The sequence below is a fragment of the Octopus sinensis genome, linkage group LG18, assembly GCF_006345805.1.
Source record: "Octopus sinensis linkage group LG18, ASM634580v1, whole genome shotgun sequence".
NCBI lineage: Eukaryota > Metazoa > Mollusca > Cephalopoda > Octopoda > Octopodidae > Octopus > Octopus sinensis.
Window position 1 is genome coordinate 27365986 of NC_043014.1, and position 20000 is coordinate 27385985.

The 20000-nt window shown below is 37.0% G+C and overlaps 1 protein-coding gene across 1 annotated transcript in view; it reads left to right on the forward strand.

The window, feature by feature from the left end:
* The window catches only part of LOC118766811, a 108877-nt gene that overhangs the window by 14044 nt on the left and 74833 nt on the right, over positions 1 to 20000 (forward strand). Inside the window, exons 5-6 of the mRNA XM_036510595.1 lie at positions 12395 to 12415; positions 17920 to 17991. Coding sequence (XP_036366488.1) covers positions 12395 to 12415; positions 17920 to 17991 — 93 coding nt within the window. The remainder of the gene's footprint in view (positions 1 to 12394; positions 12416 to 17919; positions 17992 to 20000) is intronic.

Below are 20000 nucleotides of genomic sequence, written 5' to 3' on the forward strand. Positions count from 1 at the left end.
CTTACTCTCCTATAAAGTTGCTATGAATTTTGATGTAAACTTTTTTCTACTGGACCAAATCTCACTTTTTATGCCAAAATGTAGCTAAGGACAAGCTCTCTTCATAAGTGTTAACAGTTTTCAATATAGTTAAGAACTGAATCAGTGACAAAGCTCTGAAGATGCTGCGTGGAAGAATAGTAAGTCAGTTATAGAGTGGTTTAAAGGGATTAGCTATAAGCATAACTGCAATTTTACGCAGTTTGATATTATTGACTTTTACCCGTCAATATCTAGGACTTTACTCCTAAGGGCATTAGACTTCGCCAAGCAGTATGTCAACATCGATAGCTCGGAAATTGATATTATCATACTTCCAAAGGTTATTATTGCTTTCTTTCATAGGTCAAAAGACGCGGTCATAGATTTTTTTGAAATTTTGTCCAAATATTTCCCTACTTAGTCACTACTCACATAAAATAATTCATACTGAGATCTCAATGGGAAGTATTTATAATGAATATAATTATAGTGAAAAATAATGACAAATTATCAAGACTAAGCAAGACAATTTGAGCTTGGGGGATAAAACAAAGAGCTGATAATCGAAATAAGCATTTTTATTATTTCAGTAATAATGTCTACTTTAATTGTAACTACTTTTCAGATCTGCTATGGTCAATGGTGGAAATGCCACTGCCAACACTTAGAATCTTCAAACAAATTGTTGGCATCCCCATCACCTAAGAGGCCACTCCTGATAGCTTAGCAGATGAAGCTACATGTCCCAACCTCCCACTTTTACCCTGCTTTAAATGATTAAGTACTTGTTAGATGAAATTCTGAAATCTTCAAAATTTAATGAGACAATTTTCTTGAAATTAATAATTGTGATGCATTTTACATTTCTTTTTCTGTCGAAGTATAAGTTCTTCCTGTAGCAGTTCTGGGGACAAATTTACAAAGGATGTCTAAATAACCCATTGTTAAAATATCTGATTTTCTAGGATACTGAAATGATGTAGGTCCTTTGGGTTGAAGAAAGGTGAGTTTTACTTGCATAGTTTCTGGGTATGTTTCTAGAACACAGGCTAACCACCAGTTACCATCATAAATTGCTGCTACAATCCCTTTTATATCCTCAAATTGGATAGCATCTTGCATGGATATTCTAATTTTAGTATAATTATCTATCGTAGATGTCATTTTTACCTTAATTTCTAAGGGTAAGTTTGGGATAAAGCAATGTAACTTTTGTGGCCTTGGAATTGTCCTTGCATCAATTTCCGTTGCCTCATCAATTAAACCTGTTCGATTGTTCGGCATTTTGGGACCTCCTTCGCTGTTAGTATTAATGGTTTCGTCATCCAAATTATTGGATGATTTAGCCATTCGCTAATGTTTATGTATAAAATTAATATAAACAGCTGTTTGCAATGTTTCACCAAAAAGGAGAATTATAATTGTTACTAAATGTGACTAGGGTGTTAGGAAACACCTACATTGCTAGAAATAAGAGCTAAAGCGGTCTAATGTTGTAGTTAACGCACATGAATGAAACCATATACACTTTAATTGTTCGAAAAATGCCATTTTGAGAATTCTTATTACTGACGTCAGTTTCGGATAATTAAGGCCCTTACCATTTTTAGTGACAATTATACATACATGCTTACATACATACATACATACATACATACATACATACATACATACATACATATATACATATATACATATATACAAAATCATATATATACATGTATGTACGTAGATGGAATGATGGATGGAGTTCCGATCAGCCACGTGGATGAGAAGCTAAATCTTTATTAATCCAAATATATGTCGGCAATCCGAACTGGAAACGAAGCGCTATAGAATCACAGCTTAATTTCATGTGACACCAGCAGTGGTTTAACTGCTTCATTTAAAAGACGAAAAGAAATTTATATTCTTCTTGACATATAATACTTTTGATAGGTGTTTAGTAGAATAAAAAACGTGATGTTGTGTACACATAGCTGTATATTTAGTCACATATAAATGCATATATGACAGGCATTATATTCATTTCCCTCAATACAATTATTGACCGTTTTAGTACATATAAAATTTTAAAAAAACACAAATAAACACACGCACACAGACACACACCTGTGTAGCTTGTATTAAATGCTTCTACATTGCATGCAAATTTAGATAAAACAAACCATGTGGTTGGGGAACAAACTTCTTACCACACAGTCATACCTGCGCCTAGTTTTAAAAAGAAACAACAGATGAGTTAAATGAATTGGTTGAGTTTGTTATAGATAATGCATATTTAAACAAGTCAGGAATATTTCCATGTGAAGCGGAGTAATCGGGGTCTTTTATTAGCTGACTTGTATTTGTTTCTTTGTAGGTTTAGTTTTCTTAGTGATTAATGGAAAAGGAAGATGTCCGATGTGATTGAGCAACTTATTGTTTGTTGAGGTATAAAGATATTTTCACTTCCAATTTGTTTACTTTTCGAGAATTTGTTAAATAATAATTTATCCTTGGCGTTTGGGGGCATGCGGAAGTGGCAAGGATGTAAATAAGATCAACTGTCTGGACTTTTCAGTTGAAGTTTACGATAATTCTGGGGCGACTAATATGAACAACAACATTAGCTAATTCTAAAGTAGTAACAGTAGAGCAGGCATGGCAGCCGCTTTCGAGAAGTGGACCGCATGAGATATGGCTCCTCAAAAGAGTCCAAGATAATTTTTCTTTAGGCGCGTCCATAATAAAATAAAATGTGAAAACATTGTTAATATGATAATATGGGCAGGCGTAGCTGTGTGGTAAGAAGCTTGTTACGGGCCCTTGGAAGGCAGGGAAATTTTGTTTCTTCCCACGTATTGTGGGAAAAAATTGACGAGGGCTTGAATCTGTAGTTTGCCACCCGGAATTGAGCCCGAGTGGATAGAGGATACTATTCGCCGGGGTCTGGGTGGCAGCAGTACCAAGTTCCTCAATGCAAATATCTTGCCTGCAGCTGATTGGGAGGGGTCAAAAGCTATTTTGACCCTATGGACCCAATCAGCCTAAAATCTGGTAATTCCAGAATTTTTTTAAATGGCCGGGTTTAGGTATCCGGTGGTGCTTGAGGGTCGTCTCCACCAAGTGTCACATGTGCCTGGAACCGGGCCATATAAAAAAGAACTGCCCTCAGAACCAAAATAAGGTCCTGGAGCAGTTGATAATGATACCAATTCCTGCTCCCTCATTGGAGGGAGAGAAGGAGGAAGTGGAAACCTCCTCGAAAAAAGGAAAATATGAAAGGTAGGCAACAATCGTTACCCACCGAAGGATCCGAAGGTTGCAGGAGGAAGGGAGGATCTACTGGACAAAGCGAAGGAAGACCACCCTCCCGTGCCTCAGGGAAAAAAAGTAAAAAAGAAAAACGGGACATTGCCGGCGGTTTGTAATACACTTCCCGCGTTGTGCCACCGAAGGTAGAAACTGTAGTCCCTCCCATGCTGTGGAGGAGAAGTTTGTGGTCCTCTTCCATAAGGAAAGCTTCATTAATAAGTTTAAAAGGAAGAGCCGAAGGAAGGAAATTCTGTCCTGCACGGAGGACCCTGACTGGCCTTCGAAGGTGGCTGCGGAGGTCATATGGGAAACGGATCTGTGCAGCATAATGAACTCCTTCCCAGAGGACACTTTTAAGTTTGTATTAAAGCGGTCCGACTTGACACCGTCCAGGTGTTTGACCAAGGCGAGAAGTCTAGTCGGACAGGAAGATTTGTAACTAATTAAAGTAAGAGGCTTGGTGCCTCATTTGTATTGTTTCATTGATTTTATAATTGACTTGTGTGAGAGGTTTACTACCTCACAATGGCTTTCTTGTTGTAAATGTAAGAGTTTTATTGCCTCATCGATGTTTTACTTTGAACTATGTAAGAGGCTTATTGCCTCAAATATGGTATTTATAAAGAACAATGTGCTCGGGTAAACAGCAATCGGCGGGCGTTGCTGTTGCCCTCATTATTATTATATCGTTTATCATTTCATTTCATTATGTCCTTGTCCAGCCCGCAGCTTCATTTCTTTGTAAAGCCAATCTAATGAATAACAGAAGCTTGTTACGGGTTCAGTCCCATTATGTGGCTCTTGAGCAAGTGTCCTCTATATAGCCTCGGCCGACCAAAGCTTTTTGAGTGGATTTGGTAGACAGAAACTGAAAAAGTTCGTCTTGTGTGTGTGTGTGTGTGTGTGTGTGTGTGTGTGTGTGTGTGTGTGTGTTGTGTGTGTGTGTGTGTGTGTGTGTGTGTGTGTGTGTGTGTGTGTGTGTGTGTGTCCCTCGTGATCGCTTTAAAACCAATGCCGGTGAATTCACGTCCCCATAACGTAGCGATTCGGTAATAAAGACCGATAGAATAAGTACCGAACTTTAAAAAAAGGAAAAGAAAAACTTGGATTGATTCATTCGACTACAAATTCTTCAGGAAGGTGTCTTAGCATGACTAAGACAAGTAAAAGATAATGATAGCTAATAGATGTGGTATATTGGTAGATGTTACTAATACTCTTATAAAGTGTATGATTGGGCAAGATTATAATGCACAAAAAATTTCTTAACCAATTTAATTATAGCCTAGCTTCACACAATCATATGTTACACAAATACAGAATTATTCCAAGCCAATTGTTTAGAAGCAAACTAGAAGTTTAAGACTAATAATAAATTATTGCTAATACTTGGTGGACGTTCGTTTAATAAGGCTGATTAAAGGATATATGTATATATATTGGCCTGCTCGCTTAGCCAACGGGGTGGCTTCATTTGAAGGCTAAAACAATGCGAAGCGCTTTGTGACCAACGATGTGTAGCAACATCTGATAGCCTGGTCGGTCACGGTAGGAGGGATATATATATATATACATATACAGAGAAAGAGAGAGAGAGAGCGAGAGAGAGAGAGAGAGAGAATAGTACAAATTATTACCCACATATATTTACATTTGTATTAAAAGAAAAGAAGGAGAATATTTAATACTGAAATAATTTTTAAGAATGTTTTTTCATATTATTTTGCCCTAAAATCGGTGTTCTAAGCACTCACATTTTCAAGCTTTGGATATTCTAATTTTTGGAACAGTTGAAATTCAGCTTTCTCCTATATATATATATATATATATATACTTTAGCTTCAAATTTTGGCACAAGGCCAGTAATTTCTTGGGAGATATAAGTCAATTAAATCGACCCCAGTGATCAAGGACTCAGAAAATAAAAACAAACGAAATGGTATTAAGTATTTTGCCCGGCGTGTTAACGATTCTGCCAGCTCACATTTTATACACACATACACACACACATACACACACACACACACAGACACTCATTCATATATATATATATATATATGAAAAAGAAAAATAATTACTTCACTGGTAGTTCTAATCAGTTTAATCTACTATTTATATATATATATATATATATATATATATATATATATATATATATATATATCTTATTATAAAAGGCAGATTTTATCTGCCTCCCTTTGGGAGTTATACAAATCTACAATATAGGATTTCTTCAATTACAATTTACCTAGCATTTTTAAGAGTACAATGCATCGCGTCATGCCAGGTCCAGTTTTTAAAATTTTAACTCCAATTAAGCAAAATTTACAGAAAACTCACATTCTGGTGTGTGTGTCAAATGCTTTTCTTAGTCTGGTTTACACCACACGAAAACGCACACACACACTGGGCAACGAATAAAATGAAAGTAATTCACTTACTGTAGTGAGTGATTCTTTCACTCTGCCTCCCACTTCCTCTTTCCACACATAGACACGCAAATATATAAATAAAATTGTAAGCTAACGTGTGAGTGTGTGTGTGTGTGAGGGTGCGTGTGTGTGTGTGTGTGTGCGTGTGCGTGAGTGTGTGACAGGAAAGTTTTTACGACGAATATAAGACCTATATCCAAGTAGCAGAAAGATAAGACAGTAAGGTGTGATTTGAGGGAGATTTGGCTGCTATTTCTACCATGTCTAGCTGCCATGTAGGGGTCTCCCTCATAGGCTCATACATACATATATACATAGATAAGACAGTAAGGTGTGATTTGGGGGAAATTTGGCTGCTATTTCTACCAGGTCTAGCTACCATGTAGAGGTCCCCCTCATTGGCTCATATATATACATACATAAGACAGTAAGGTGTGATTTGAGGGAGATTTGGTTGCTGTTTCTACCAGGTCTGTTAGGCCTTCTCATGTAAACTCAAGCTTTCTCATACCTTGAACATAAGACCAAAGCAGAGAATGTATTCTTTTATTCTTCTGCTTTTTCCAGCCATTGGTCTGTGGCCATGCTGGGGCAATGCCTTGAAGAATTGTAGTTTAATGAATCAACTCCAGTTTTATTTTTGTAAGCATTGTACGTATTCTATCTGTTTTCTTTGTGAAACCACTAGGTGACAGGGATGTAAACAAACCAACATTCGTTGTCAAGCAGTGGTGGAGGACAATCACAAGCACAGACACGCACACACACACACACATACATCATACACATATACACACATACATACATACATACATATATATATATGTGTGTATATATATATTGCAGCGTGGAAGGTGTTTGTAAGCCATTTAAGAAACACACAAAAACCGTTACATTCACTTCAACATTTAAATTTAATTTGCCAAAATATTTTCGTCGCTTTGAGACCGCCACCTGTTCACTGACAAAAATATCGTGCTAACAGGTCGCGGTCTCAAAGCGACAAAAATATTTTGGCAAATTAAATTTAAATGTTGAAGTGAATCTAACGGTTTTTGTGTGTTTCTTAAATGGCTTATAAACACCTTCAACGCCGCAACTGTTTTCGTTCCAGCACACGATCTCAGATCAAGTCACTTGCTATGCAAGTACATCTCTGTAACTATATATATATTTATATATATATATATGTATATTGGTAAAAACAGTAAGATAACAAAAGAAAGAAAGAGACCTCAATATTATGTAGAGGAAATCTTTATATATAAAAGTGAGGTTGTGTGTCTGTCTCCTACGATTTAGATTCCTAACTACTCCCACATTTTGCGGTGCAGTTTAACCAAAACCGGGTATCTTATAGTCGTGATTCATATCGAGACCGTCTGGGTATTAGCATGAGTCTACGATTTAAAAAAAAATTTACCATCAATTTTTCCCATTTTTAATCCATTTTTGACATATATAAGGGAAGTAACTCTCTAAAATTTATTATTAAATCTCAGAACGTAAAAAAAAAGCTACAGTAACACCCCTCCCCCTTTGTGGTTAGCCATATTGAGATGGCTATTATACTTTACATCTCTAAAAATGCTTATATAATTATTCCCTTACAAACCCGAGCAACGCCGGGCGATACTGCTAGTCTTATTATAAAAGGCAGATTTTATCTGCCTCCTTTGGGAGTTATACAAATCTACAATATAGGATTTCTTCAATTACAATTTACCTAGCACTTTTAAGAGTACAATGCATCGCGTCATGCCAGGTCCAGTTTTTAAAATTTAAACTCCAATTAAGCAAAATTTACAGAAAACTCACATTCTGGTGTGTGTGTCAAATGCTTTTCTTAGTCTGGTTTACACCACACGCAAACGCACACACACAGTGGGCAAAGAATAAAGTGAAACTAGATGTAATATTTGTTTCTCTCTATCACGCTGATAGATACATGAGTAAAATGTATGGGAAGCTAACACATAAGTGTGAGTGAAAATGTTCTTGGAAGAGAGTAAATAGCTAGAGATAGTTAATCAGATACATTTGCAACACATCTGTTGAAAATATTATTGTTCACACACATACATATACATATATACATACAGACAGACAGACAGATAGACACACACACACACACACATGATCCAGCATGGCCACAACCTCAAGGCTGAAACATATAAAAGAATAACAGAATATAAATGTGTGCATGTGTGTGAGAGAGAGAGTGTGTGTGTATATGTATGTATGTATGTATGTATGTATGTATAATATAATGCGGTTTTTTCAACAGCTTGAACTAAAAGTCAGAGGGGAATGGGATAAACTACTTATATTAACTTGCTATAAAAGCAGGTAGTAATTTTATCTTGTCCTTATTCATAGTGCAAGTTTTGAAGAGTGCATTTCGATTTTAACAGCTATTTTTTTCAAAGCTATATTGGAACAGCCTAGAAGACGAGCCTCATCCTGAAAGATCTGTAGAACTCGACAAGGACATCCTGAAAACCCTGGTGGAACAAAATCTCATCGTAACTGTTGAGGAACTAGCAGAGAAGCTTGGATTTGGTCATTCAACCATTCATTGAGACCTGTGTGCTATCGGAAAAGTCAGCAAATTGGGTCAATGGGTTCCTCACGAACTTTCCGAGTCTAATTGCATGCAGAGAGTGAATGTATGCTTTTCTTTGCTGTCACATCTCACCACTACTGCGCTATGTATATCTATATATATAAAACTGTAGTTGTGTGAGTGTCTGTCCCCTTCGATTTAGATTCCTAACTACTCCCACATTTTGCGGTGCAGTTTAACCAAAACCGGGTAGCTTATAGTCGTGATTCATATCGAGCCCGTCTGAGTATTAGCGCGCGTCTACGATGAGTCTACGATTTAAAAAATAATTTAACATCATTTTTTATTCCATTTTAATGCATAATTTTTCGTGTGTCGATGGCGGCGGAGTTGGCATCCACGCTCACACCTGCACCTGTGGGGAAGGGAGTGTAAGGAAATCAACGTCGTAATGCGTTGTCAAGGAGACCAGCGTTCTTTTAGAACAACGACTTCATGGCTTGAAGACACCAAAACAGAAATGGCTAAGAAAGCGTCTACATGAGTCTACGATTTAAAAAAACATTTACCATCGTTTTATTTCCATTTTAATGCATTTTTTCGTTATTATATAAGGGAAGTAACTCTCTAAAAATGTCTACGATGAGTCAACGATTTTTCAAAAAATTTACCATCATATTTTTTCCATTTTTAATGCATTTTTTGCTATTTTTTGGCTATAACTCTCTAAAAATGCTTATATAGTTATTTCCCTTACAAACCCGAGCAACGCCGGGCGATACTGCTAGTATATATATATAGGAGAAAGCTGAATTTCAACTGATCCAAAAATTAGAATATCCAAAGCTTGAAAATGTGAGTGCTTAGAACACCGATTTTAGGGCAAAATAATATGAAAAAACATTCTTAAAAATTATTTCAGTATTAAATATACTTGAAAAATAGGATAAAATCTTTATAAGAATTTATCAGGTAGCGTGAAAAAACCTCATAAGGGAAAAATCCATCAATTTTTCCTCTTAAATATATATATATATATATATATATATATATATATATATATATATATATATATATATATATTAAGGGCATTACAATACATAAATGTCTCAAGCTAGGAGAGACTCCTAAAGTCAAAACTACCCAAATAAATAAACGCATTTATTTATTTTGGTAGTTTTGATTTTTAGGAGTCTCTCCTAGCTTGAGGCATTTATGTATAGTAATGCCCTTTATATATATATATATATATATATATATATAGCAATAATAATTCTCTAAACGAGATATAGACAGTAACTGCTCCATCACATAAGGGACATTAGCCATTTGAATGTGGCTAGGGACAGGGCAGGGCGGTGGGGGTGTTACTGATGCACTTAGCCCCAGGCGATCATCAACGTCACCAGATAGGCTGACACCATCACGGTGTCCTCTATCCTGCAAAGGGAGATCATTCCCCGAAGAAGCGGATGCCACATACGGACCCAGGTTTCAAGGTATTTGCCTATCGTCAACGTATGGCAGGCACCGCTCCTCGACGAACAACTTCCTGTGCAGGATATTTATATATAGATTTTCACGTAAATACATTTTTTCGAAAATCTGTTCGACAGCAATAATAATTCTCTAAACGAGATATAGACAGTAACTGCTCCATCACATAAGGGATATTAGCTATTTGAATGTGGCTAGGGACAGGGCAGGGCGGTGGGGGGTGTTACTCATGCATTTAGCCCCAGGCGATCATCAACGTCATATATATATATATATATTTAAGAGGAAAAATTGATGAATTTTTCCCTTATGAGATTTTTTCACGCTAACTACTTGATAAATTCTTATAAAGATTTTATCCTATTTTTCAATTTTATATCTTTATATATAAAAGTGAGGTTGTGTGCTGTCTGTCTCCTACGATTTATATTCCTAACTACTCCCACATTTTGCGGTGCAGTTTAACCAAAACCGGGTATCTTATAGTCGTGATTCATATCGAGCCCTTCTGGGTATTAGCGCGCGTCTACGATGAGTCTACGATTTAAAAAAAAAATTACAATCAATTTTTCCAATTTTTAATGCATTTTTGGCATATATAAGGGAAGTAACTCTCTAAAAATTTATTATTAAATCTCAGAACGTAAAAAGCTACAGTGGTTAGCCATATTGAGATGGCTATTATACTTTACATCTCTAAAAATGCTTATATAGTTGTTTCCCTTACAAACCCGAGCAACGCCGGGCGATACTGCTAGTATATATATACATATATATATATATATATATATACATCTAATATAGGATAAAATTTTTCGAAAAAAAATTTATCAATGTCCAGCATATTAAAAAATACCTTTAAAGGTTAAATTTATAAACAACTTATAAACAAGGGCAAAAGAAAAGGGCAAAAGAAAAACATTTCTAATGCCAAATATGCCGAAACTAGACACATCGTCCATAACTATATAATTCATCACTATAAGCACGCATCTCGAAGAAAGCCGACAAAAATTTCTTTAAAATTCCGTTATTACCATATCGGACCCGATTTCAGAGTTAATTCATAAGAACTTTCTCTTCATCTGGACAATTTCTATTCTGGATATATTTGGAGTACTTAATTGTGTTCAGGACTTAGTGTTTGCTTCTTCCATGGGTATAAGTAAGTATTTCATTTATTTCTTTGCCGCATTTATCACTGATGAAGAGAAGGTTCTTATGAATTAACTCTGAAATCGGGCCCGATATGGTAATAACGGAATTTTTTAGAAATTTCTGTCGGCTTTCTTCGAGACGCGTGCTTATAGTGATGAATTAAATGGTTATGGACGATGTGTCTAGTTTCGGTATATTTGGCATTAGAATTTTTTTTCTTTTGCCCTTGTTTATAAGTTGTGTATATATATATATAGAATATACTGGAAATTTTATTAATATCAACGCTCGTTTTGACACATCCTTTACTGTTTTCTCGTGGGTGGGAAACTATCCAATGAATTTCAATGCACCCCGCTGTGCAGAAGCATCTCTTCTTCAGGTGATATAACTTGGTTTCTCGTTACACAGTCGACGCTTCGCTCTTAAGCTTAACTAGAGTATGTTGATAATAGTCGTATCTAAAACACATTGTGGGGGGATATGGAATGGCACGGAATAGGTTAAATTGTTAGACTGAGGATACGAACAGGAAGTAACTGAGAAAAAAAGTACAATACAAAGAATAAAGAAGGGTAAAGCATACAATAAATTAAAATAAGACACACTACAAAGTGTGTCAGTGTCTGAGCGGCTCATTTGTAGTCTCCCTGCTGGTAATGAATTCTTTGATAATTGGTGACCATTGTCATCAAGCAGAGGCATTGGGCTTGAATGCATTCAGGATTTTGTTCGGGTCATAAAACTTTGATTAAAATGAAAGAGCGAATAAGCTAGTCCGACGGGCTTCGTCATCCAAGAATTTTATTTGAACTGAGGCTATGGAAAAAGGTTCTTAATGAGATGCGTAATAGGAATCGAACCTGAACTCGTTAATACCATGCAAACCAGTTACCTAAGCAACCACGTCTACACTCAGATATTGGCTATATGTAGCTGCTAAGAATGCATTAAGTAAATTTGTTTATCGTTACACTTTATTGGCAGTAAAAAGAAATATAAGAGAGCTAAGACGTAAAAAAAAAACAGAAGAAAAATACTATCAATATATCAGGTTTATGCTGCTAAGACAGTCAACTAACAGAATCGTTGGCACACTGGGCAAAGTGCTTAGCGGCATTTCGTCCGTCCTTATATTCTGAGTTCAAATTTAGCCTAGGTCGACTTTACTTTTCATCCTTTCAGGATCAATAAATTAAGTACTAGTTAAGCACTGGGATCAATTTAATCGACTTACCCCCTCCGCCGCAACTGCTGGCCTTGTGCCAAAATTTGAAACCAATATATTAGGTTTGTTAGTTTCTTATATGAACGTTATTTCGAATAGAAGTACTTTACAGTTAACTCCCCTTTATCCGGATAAAAAGCCCAGTTAAACATTTAATGAGTATTATAATTAAAATTATGTTTTGTATCTTTTCAGAGCGTTTCATGCTTCCTCTCGGTAAGTATATTTAAAATGCTCTATTTCCCTGAAGAACAAAACTAAATTTTTTATTTCTATTTTATTCTTCTATTCTTCTATTATTTTACTGGTTTCAATCATTTGACTGTGGATATGCTGGGCATCGCCTTGAAGAGTTCTACTCGAACAAATCTTTCTCATTCGCAAAATGAGCCCCCTTTAATTTTGCTCATATTGCTTTCAATTTTGATGTATCAATGCAAATCTGAAATTTGATTATAGTCAATTCTTGGCATTATGAAGGTGAATTAAGGCGGCGAGCTGGCAGAAACGTTAGCACGCCGGGCGAAATGCGTAGCCGTATTTCGTCTGCCGCTACGATCTGAGTTCAAATTCCGCCGAGGTCGACTTTGCCTTTCATCCTTTCGGGGTCGATTAAATAAGTACCAATTACGTACTGGGTCGATATAATCAACTTAATCCGTTTGTCTGTCCTTGTTTGTTTGTCCCTCCTGTGTTTAGCCCCTTGTGGGTAGTAAAGAAATAGGTATTTCGTCTGCCATTACATTCTGAGTTCAAAGACTGCAGAGGTCGACTTTGCCTTTCATCCTTTCGGGGTCAATAAATTAAGTACCAGTTACGCACTGGGGTCGATTAATCGACTTAACCCCTTTGTCTGTCCTTGTTTGTTCCCTCTATGTTTAGCCCCTTGTGGAAATAAAGAAATAAGAAACGTTAGCACGCTGGGCGAAAAGCTTAGCTTTATTTCGTCTGTCTTTATGTTCTAAGTTCAAATTCTGCCGCGGTCGACTTTGCCTTTCATCATTTCGGGGTCGATAAATTAAGTATCAGATGCGTACAAGGGTCGATCTCATTGACTGGCCCCCTCCCCCAAAATTTCGGGCCTTGTGTAGAAAATATTATGAAGGTGAATGGAATATGTGAACTTAGTAAAGACAATTTTACATTATTTTTGAATTCTCCATGCAAAACTATATAGGATACAGGTATTCTTTTTCTTAGGACAAATTCTTTTTTGACCAGTGTTATTCTTATCGTAGTTTACAGATCTAAACATGAAAACATTACACAACTTCGAAGTTTTGGAGACACATACACACTCATACACACACATGCACTAATATGAAGTAAGCACATATACATGACAGGTATACATAATACTGAAATACGCATAAAGTAAACACGTGCAGATAAATATATTAATATAACAAATTTTTAAAGAATAAAAACATACAATCAATGAAGAGACAAAAGAAACAGTAAGATGATACATGTTGATTTTATTAGGTATTTCTGTTTATTTAGAAACCTACAATGAAGACGCTAAACTATAAATCTCATAGGGTACAACCTTAAAGTTGACAATGCTCCGCTAAACGCAGAAAATTTCTGCCTCGCTATTGGCTAAAAATACACAATTTTTCGAATTTTAAACCTCTGTAACATTTTACTCCAATTTTTTTCTCCGTAGCATCATACCTTCATAGCAATTAGACGGGCAAGCTTTTATTATTATAGCCGACTTTCAGATTTTTTACTGTCTTTTTAAAAAATGCATATTTTGCGAATGAAAAAAGCTAGATCCACAAATCGACACCAGGACTTACTGTTTTTAAGCCAAGTACTTATTCTATCGGTCTCTTTTGCCGAACCGTTAAGTTACGGGGACTTAAACACATCAACACCGGTTGTCAAGCGGTGACGGGGGAGCAAACACAGACAAACACACACACACACACACCACACACACACACACACACACATATATATATATAATATATATATATATATATATATATATATATATATATATATATACTTGGAATGGATGCATGACGTTCAATTAAATAATAAAAAACAATATATTTATATGTATACTAGCAGTATCACCCGGTGTAGCTTGGGTTTGTTTCGACCCTTTAGAATTGGAATTGTTGAAAAGTAAAAATTTTGCATTATGCAACTTGTTATTCTCTTCAAGTGAACATTTTGCCAGTTGAAATACACCGAAAAATGGTGACACAGCAGTCAAAAATCGTAAAAAATAGGGATTTTCATAGAAAAAAAGCACCTTTTTTATGTAAATAATTTTTGGTGTTAACATGGTCCGATTTGAATTTTATCTTCTACAGAATGAAGAGCAAGCCTTCTTCTATCATACTCTCAATTTTGGCCAACTTGCGCTGCAGGGTCTTGAAGGAAATAGTGTTAGTTAAAGGCTACCAAACCTGCCACACACAGACAACTTCAGCTTTATATATAGATTTGCTACACACTACTTTCCATCCTTAATAATGAAACTTGGTAGATCCAAAAGTTAAACACACAGACAAAAACACAGATACACACACAGACACACAAGTTGAGTTTTATATATATAGATTTCTCAACGGGGATTTCAGGGGAGAGTTTCAGGGAGTCGCTGGTGGTGTATCGTGATGATGAAAAATCCGGCCTGCTAAAATTTGGTTAAAGTGATTCAAACTTCAGACTCAACGCAAAATGGTCACATTTAATTCAAAGCGTTAAAAATGTTATGAAAACAATTGGTATGTGTTCACAAAGTCCAAACGATTAATACGAAAAAACCCTCCAGGCTACATTCCGAAAATTCATTTCTTTGCCGAATTTCTACAATGTTTACGGCGATTCGTTTTTATATCTTGATTTTTTTATTTTTCATGCAATTTACGCATTCTTGCACGCGTGGTGAACACAGTTCACGTCAAACAGCTGACTGAGTAAAGTTCACTATTCAATGCATGGGATAAGGCCTAAACAAACATATTATCGATTTTTGCACTTGCGAGATGAATTTCGGAACAGAAATAGCGCAGTTCAATTTTCATTCGCCTAAACTTTAAGTGACCCATTTTTGGTGGTTCTACGATTTGTTGGCTAGGAGGAGATGTGCCGGGAAGTTCAACACACACACACACACACACACAAGTTGAGTTTTATATATATAGATATATATGTGTATGTCTGTGTGTATATATATATATATATATATACACACACACACACACACACACACACATATATATATATATATATATATATTATATATATATATAATATATATATATATATATATATATATATATATGTGTGTGTGTGTGTGTGTGTGTGTGTATTATGTATGTATAGGGGAGAATTCACAAAAAAAACGAAAGACGAAAACAGGTTGTGTAGACAACAAACAGATGTATTAGTTTAACGCTCGGGAAGTGAAAAAGTTTTTAACGTTTCGAGCCTACGCTCTTCCACAGAAAGGAACACAGAAAGAAACAGGAAGAGGAAATAAAGAATGTGTAGTGGCTAGCGATCTATCATGGCTAATGCCGGACAGAGGGGTCACACAGGAGAGCAAGGAAGAAGGGGAAATAATAAAGTAGTGGTGATCCCAAATCGAAGGTGACCTTTACGTGTGCGTGTGTGCATGTGTATGTGTGTGGATGATGGTGTGGGGCTGGGAAGTGGTCAGTGCTAGTGTGTGCGTGGAGGTGTGATGTGATGTGGTGTTGTGTTGTGTGGTATGGTGGTGTGTGGGGGTGTTGGGATGTGTGGGAGGCGAGAGTGGGGAAAGCAAGGTGGGGTGTGGGTTAGGCTGATGGTGGGGGTAGAGGTGGGGTATGTGGGAGTTGGTGTAAGGGATGGGGTGAGGGTTGGATGGGATGGATAAGGAAGGTGGGATGGATAAGGAAGGTGGGGTTGGATTTTGTAGGGGTAAGGATGACGATAAAGGGAGAGGGGAAAGGGAGAAGGTGGGTAGGAGTGAAGAGTAGAGAGAAGGAGGGTAGGAGTAAAGAGAAGTAGGAGTCCGGGCAAGAGCGGAGAGGTGGGTAGGAGGAAGTAGGTGTGAGAAGAATAGAGGAGAAGGGAGGAGGCTTAAATGAAGAGGGGAAGAGAGTTGAGTTCATGTGGCGCAAAGGAGCGAAGAGAGAAGATTAATCCTTGTTCGCAGCGAAAACGGGAGTCCGGATGGCCCCTGTGTCATTGTTAGAAGTGCAGGAGAAGGAGTTGGTTATATGATCGGGTCGATGATGGGTGCCGGTGAAGAGGGTGGTGTTGGAGAGGCATGGGCAAGTGCGGCAGAGTGGGCGGGAGCAGGGAAACAAGCCGAGCTGGGAGGTTGGGTTAGGGAAGAATTTGTGGACCAAGTGGTCTCGTAGGTTGTGGGCTCGTTTGAAGGAGTGGAGGGGTTGGTTAGGGAAGATGTGCGAAGTGGAGGGGTTGGTTAGGGAAGATGTGCGAAGTGGAGGGGTCAGACTGGAGTCACTGGAAGGCTCGGGGAATGCATATATGGATACAGGACGTTACCAACTGTGTAAACAACAAGAAATACGTGGACAAACGAGTTAAATACGTAAACAACGAGAGAAAAACGGAAAACAGGACAAATAAGCACAGAGAAACGGCCCTTCATCAGTTGTCGGTTGTCTATCTACTCCTCATTTCGAGCATTCAACAACAATATGAGTCTTCAAAGACAGTTGCTCCCATAAATTCTAAAACAAATATTTAGGATTTATAGAGGGTCAAAGTTGGGAACAAAAGCAGGACAGTGGAGACATACAAGGAAACCGAACGAAAACATACATGGAGGGTCGTTAGACCAGATCGAGAGGAAAATAGTGAACGGTGGGACAAGTATTTTTCTTTGAAAAGAGAAAAGATAGAAGAGAGAGAAAAAAAAACGTCCGTGCAGAAAAAGAAAGATGGTCACGTGAGAAAAGGAAAGATGGACGTTTCCCTTTTTTCTCTTGAGTATTTAACTCGTTTGTCTTCTAACTCAAGTGTCTTCTACTATAGCCTCAGGCTGACCAAAGCTTTGTAAGTGGATTTGATAGACAGAAACTGAAAGAAACCTGTCGTATATATCTATGCGTGTATGTCTTTGTTTCTGTTTCTCTCCAACCACCGCTTGACAACCGGTGTTGGTGTGTTTACGTTCACGTAAATTAGCAGTTCGGTAAAAGAGACCGATAGAATAAGTACTAGGCTTTAAAAATAAGTCCTGGGGCGATTTTTTCGACTAAACTCTTCAAGGTGGTGACCCTAGCATGGCTGCAGTCAAATGACTGAAACAAGTAAAAGGTAAAAGGTATATAAAAACTACATTATCCAACCTGTCCCTCCCATTTTATGACGATCGGTGTAATATTAAGGAGACTTAGATGTTATTTCTAGCAGTCCATGCAACCAAGTAAAGATGCCATTACTGACTCGTTGGCGAACTGAGATGAAGCGCCTTTCTCCAGTTTCGATTTGTAGAATCGCTCCAGATTTTGCACAGATTACCTTTAAAGTTCTCCTTATTGCAAGGACTGCGGGTATCCAGTCGGCGATATCTACATCCTTCCTCCGCTAGCATTCTCGGATGCCATGAATAAGGTCATATGAATAAGGTCATATGAAACAATGAGTGATGAATGTAGCAGCATCTTACGTTTACTGTCTTATGAATCACATGATGCTTCCTAAATGAAATTGATATTTTTCTCCGTTATGTCCTACAGGAACCGGCAGTGACAGACATAATCTCTTCAACACTTTTCATGAGAAACTTGATAACATCAGACAACATAGAGGTAACTAATAACATATATACTGATTACTGAGTATGTTGATATAGTTCCTGGCTTAGATATTTTTCTTTATCTCCTCTCTCGGACTCTCCTCCTCTGTTCCCTTTCTTCCGCCCTCTCTCTCTCTCTCTCTCTCTCTCTCACACACACACACACACACACACACATAAACATATATATATACATACATACATATATAGATAGAAAGATAGATAGACAGATATATATATATACATATATAATAAACACAATATATATATATATTTAAGAGATGAGGAATTATGTACATTATGTACATTATTTACATTTGATGGATATTTGTCCTCATCTTGTTTGTTGTTAACACAACGTTTCGGCTGATATACCCTCCAGCCTTCATCAGGTGTTTTGGATGTTATTATTATTATTATTATTATTATTATTGAGTGAGAGAGCAGTGCATGCCATCAAAGTGATACTGGGGTAAAATATACGAAGCCCAGTATACCCATCATGACTACCCGTCTGATAAGGGTACACTAGACACATGCATCACAACCATATGTACGCGACATGCTGATCTCATATCAAGATAAACAGCACATGACCTTGCAGGTGGGGCCCAGTTAGAATGTTCTTCTGGTCGAGTAACCCATCCCGCTCAAAAGGTCCCTGAATAAGGGTTGTTTAAGGATGTTGAACGAAACACCCATGTTTCCAAAGGTGAATTATCCAAACCTCCAAGAATTCCTTTCAACACACGTTATGATGCCCCCCCACACACACACACAACACACACACACACATAAACATATATATATACATACATACATATATAGATAGAAAGATAGATAGACAGATATATATATATACATATATAATAAACACAATATATATATATATTAAGAGATGAGGAATTATGTACATTATGTACATTATTTACATTTGATGGATATTTGTCCTCATCTTGTTTGTTGTTAACACAACGTTTCGGCTGATATACCCTCCAGCCTCATCAGGTGTTTTGGATGTTATTATTATTATTATTATTATTATTATTGAGTGAGAGAGCAGTGCATGCCATCAAGTGATACTGGGGTAAAATATACGAAGCCCAGTATACCCATCATGACTACCCGTCTGATAAGGGTACACTAGACACATGCATCACAACCATATGTACGCGACATGCTGATCTCATATCAAGATAAACAGCACATGACCTTGCAGGTGGGGCCCAGTTAGAATGTTCTTCTGGTCGAGTAACCCATCCCGCTCAAAAGGTCCCTGAATAAGGGTTGTTTAAGGATGTTGAACGAAACACCCATGTTTCCAAAGGTGAATTATCCAAACCTCCAAGAATTCCTTTCAACACACGGTTATGATGCCCCCCCACACACACACACACACACAAACACTAATTCTGCTCGTGATCAGAGATTCACATATCTTCATCCACTAAGGAACATGGTCAACTGGTTAAGGTCAAACAACTGACAAGCAAATCTGTGGTATTGAGCAGAATATTTTCTGTAGCCCATCTTTTATACCAAGACAAACAATGTACATGATAACACTTCCGATCAGTTAAGATCAGAAGCCATGAGAGCCATTGGTGCTGATACAGATTTAATCCGTTGGGAGAGGTGTTTCACAATTATTCAGTAGGAACTTAGGCTTTTGCTTACAACTATTGAAAATTTCAGATCTAGAGTTCAGCAGTGAGTTAGAGACCTTAGATCTGAAAAGGACTTGAGTCCTTTCAGCTACGCATCGCTTACATTTCTTTGATCCATTAACATATGGCAGGGTTTTTTCAACTGTTTTCCACTCTATGGTATGTGGTGTTGCGTTCGACTTCGAACCTAGTAGATTTGCTTCTTTCTGTATTATACTATATGCAATCTTCATTTCCACCACTACCACCCACTGTCTCCTTTTTAATATCTTACAAAATATCTTTTGCATTCTATAAAAATTATTTAATTGATTATTGTCTTTTATACATTAATATTTCGAAGATGACTTTTTAT